This window comes from Mastomys coucha, chromosome X, assembly GCF_008632895.1.
Source record: "Mastomys coucha isolate ucsf_1 chromosome X, UCSF_Mcou_1, whole genome shotgun sequence".
NCBI classification, from domain to species: Eukaryota; Metazoa; Chordata; class Mammalia; order Rodentia; family Muridae; genus Mastomys; species Mastomys coucha.
The window spans coordinates 134,660,422-134,663,506 of record NC_045030.1 but is presented as its reverse complement, the minus strand read 5'-3'; the positions used below and the strand labels follow the sequence as shown (position 1 = coordinate 134,663,506).

General features: G+C 34.6%; 1 protein-coding gene across 1 annotated transcript in view; it reads right to left on the bottom strand.

The window, feature by feature from the left end:
- The window catches only part of Col4a5 (collagen type IV alpha 5 chain), a 186,436-nt gene that overhangs the window by 4,244 nt on the left and 179,107 nt on the right, over nt 1-3,085 (bottom strand). Inside the window, exon 49 of the mRNA XM_031377745.1 lies at nt 1,142-1,319. Coding sequence (XP_031233605.1) covers nt 1,142-1,319 — 178 coding nt within the window. The remainder of the gene's footprint in view (nt 1-1,141; nt 1,320-3,085) is intronic.

The window sequence follows — 3,085 nt, the reverse complement described above, 5'->3', positions numbered from 1 at the left end:
AGAGAGAGAGAGAGAGAGAGAGAGAGAGAGAGAGAGAGATTTTGGTAACTATGTTACAAAGGAAACAATGATTTTTGAAATAAGCCAAACTAGGTTATATCTTTGTATTCAATATCAAAGAAATTGGACTTGGTAATGAATGATTCATTCCTTGTGGTTACTAGAACCTTGCATCAGGATCACAATGAAAATAGCACCATCTAATATTCTGAAGTGATTGTTTCAATGTGGAAAATACCAGGACATCTCCATTAATGGTACTAACATCTATTTGTTACTTTAAAAGCATGCCAAAACTCATCTATTACTTCAACTCCCAATTTTAGCTTACTCCAATAATGTTATGCAAGTTTCCCATTGTGAGATCTAATCCAGTTATATTAGGACCATAACAATAGTATTCAGTGTGACTTGTTTCTACCTAAGGACTGTCACTATACAGTTTAAGTACATTAATAGCTCCTTAAATCTTCCCTGAACTTTATCTCAAATATTGGTTGAGGGCTTGTAGTGCTACTCGTTATAATACACTAAATAAATTCCAAGCTATAATTTGGCAGTCAAAGCATTCTATTATCTATGCTCAAGCTAACTTTCTAACCTTTTCTCCTGTGAAAACTTTAAATACTACATTCTAGATACATTCATCTACTACCCATTCTCATTTTTTCTCCTTAGTATGACTTGCACTTTACATGTATCTAGTGTTTTCCAGTCTACCAAAGACAGACCAGTTCAAAACACATTTCCTTGAGATATATCTCCAGATTTCTTTGGTTAGAATTAAACATCCTTTTCCCTATAATTTTTCCATTTTTTTTCAATTTAATCTTTTGTAGCACTTAGCCTAAGCTGGATGCATTCTAAATTAGTAAAAACCAGTACAAATATACACAGGCATATTTGCATAATAACTAGACTGAGTTCTCCTTATATTAAGATGTTTTGCATGGGACTTATATAGATCAAAAGTTGATATCTAAGAAATATAGTTTAAACTAAACATTGGATTGAATATTAAAAATCATTTTTATATACTGAACTTGAGATGGATACTTACTGATTATCCATTTTACACGAATTTCTTACTAGGTAAACTATGGGAGAATTGGTAAACATGCAAGCTAAACCAGTGCCTCACCGACTAATGAATGGCTGGATGCTCTGGCCCTTCAGGGGTTCCATGTTCATTGGCATGGGCTCTGGTGTGGAAAGCCAGTAAGAATAGTCATTTCTTGAAGCAAAGTTACAAACGTTGTTAATGTTGCAGAACATGAAAGGCATGGTACTGAAGCGACGAAGGCAGCTACCAGCCGTCCCTGTGAAGAATTGAAAAGAAAAAGATGAAAGGCTGCATTATGACGTTTAGTTTATCCTAAAGCCATAAAATAAAGCATTTCACAATGAAACTGGTGCACATTTTTTAGATAACAAACACAACAATTTTTAAACCCTAGGATTCACTCATTTTATCATTTATAAAATCAAGATGTATTTTACAATGAATGCAGATTTTGTTGTTATGGATCATTACATATTCCCCAGTGGTTTTTTTATATTGTTTATGGATTCTATAAACAATAATGCCTATTGATGAAAACATATACATTTTTTGAGTACACATAAAGGACACACACAAAGCCTTTCTACCTATGTCTTGTTCCATGATTTCCCCTATGTTCAGTATATTATCTTGTATGGGCTAGCAATCCCTTCAAGTGTATAAATAATGTTAATAAAATGCTAACCAACTACAGACAGGTTTAGAGATAAATCAAAAGGTAAATAAATATAAAAAAAGAAGGAAAAACTGCCGGAATAACAAAGGAAAGGAAAGTCAACATTAAATTGCTTTAATCTAGATTCCCAACCTCAGTGGACTGAGACATCCCTCATCACTACAAAGTTAGTAAAGCACATCTTTAAATGTGTCTGCAGAAGTGTTAAGGAAAGCCCATCCTGAATATGGATACCATCCAACAGGTTGGGGATGAAGAAGGATTAAAAAGAAAAAGTTAAAGAAGAAAGCCTACTAGTACAGGCTTTCAATTCTCTACCTTCTGATGACCAGGAAATCAATATATCCATTCTTTCATACCCTTCTACCATGATGTTTTCCCTCATCAAGGCCAGGAAACAATGAAGCCTCCTGACCATAGAATGAAACCTGTGACACTATGGGACAAAATAAATCCTATATTTTTTAAACTGCTTTTCTCAGGCATTTTTCACAGTGATAGAACAGCCTAAATATTCTATCTTATCTTTTTGAAATAAAAATTAAAATAACTTCAAGGTTTCCATAGTCATATAACTTTATATGTTAAACATTTTACTTTGGCCTGCTCTTTATTACAGTTACTCCCTCGGAACTGATTTAGAATACCTTTTAAATTACTAAAAAAAAGTACACTCATTTTTTGTTAGAATTTTTTTTTTCTAATTTTGTTTTACACTTTTTTTGTAGTGTTAGAGTTTAAAACCAGGTCTAGGGTTTGCTACTTAAGAATTCTGTTACTGAGCTATATTTCCAGTGTTACCCAAATATATTTACTTTCTTTTCATTTTTAAATATTTTATTTTTAATTAAATGTGTGTGTGTGTGTGTGTGTGTGTGTGTGTGTGTGTGTGTATGTGTGTGTGTACATGTGAGTACAGTACTCTCAGAGGCAGAAGAGGAAGGCAGATACCCTGTAGTTGGAGTTACAGGTAGTTGTGAGGAGTCCAGCCTGTGTGTGGTATGAACCAAATCTGGATCTTCTGTGAACTATTGAATCATCTCTCCAGATCCTCCAAAACTATGTCTTAATGAGTTTAAACAGTCCTTTGGAATGTGAATTCTTCCACAAAATAAGAGACGACCGGTGCTCAATCGGTGTGTGGAAAAGGTACCCGCCTCAACTACTTCTTTGAGTGCACGGGTAGTGGGTTCACAGGGGGACCCTGTGAGACTGTGATGACTCTTTGACTCAACTGTAGGAGAAAGTAAACACGGGAAATGAGGATTTGAAAATGGAGTGCTATGAACATGGTGGAGCATGTGTCCTTGTTACATGTTGCAGTATTTTTTGGGTATATGCCCAGG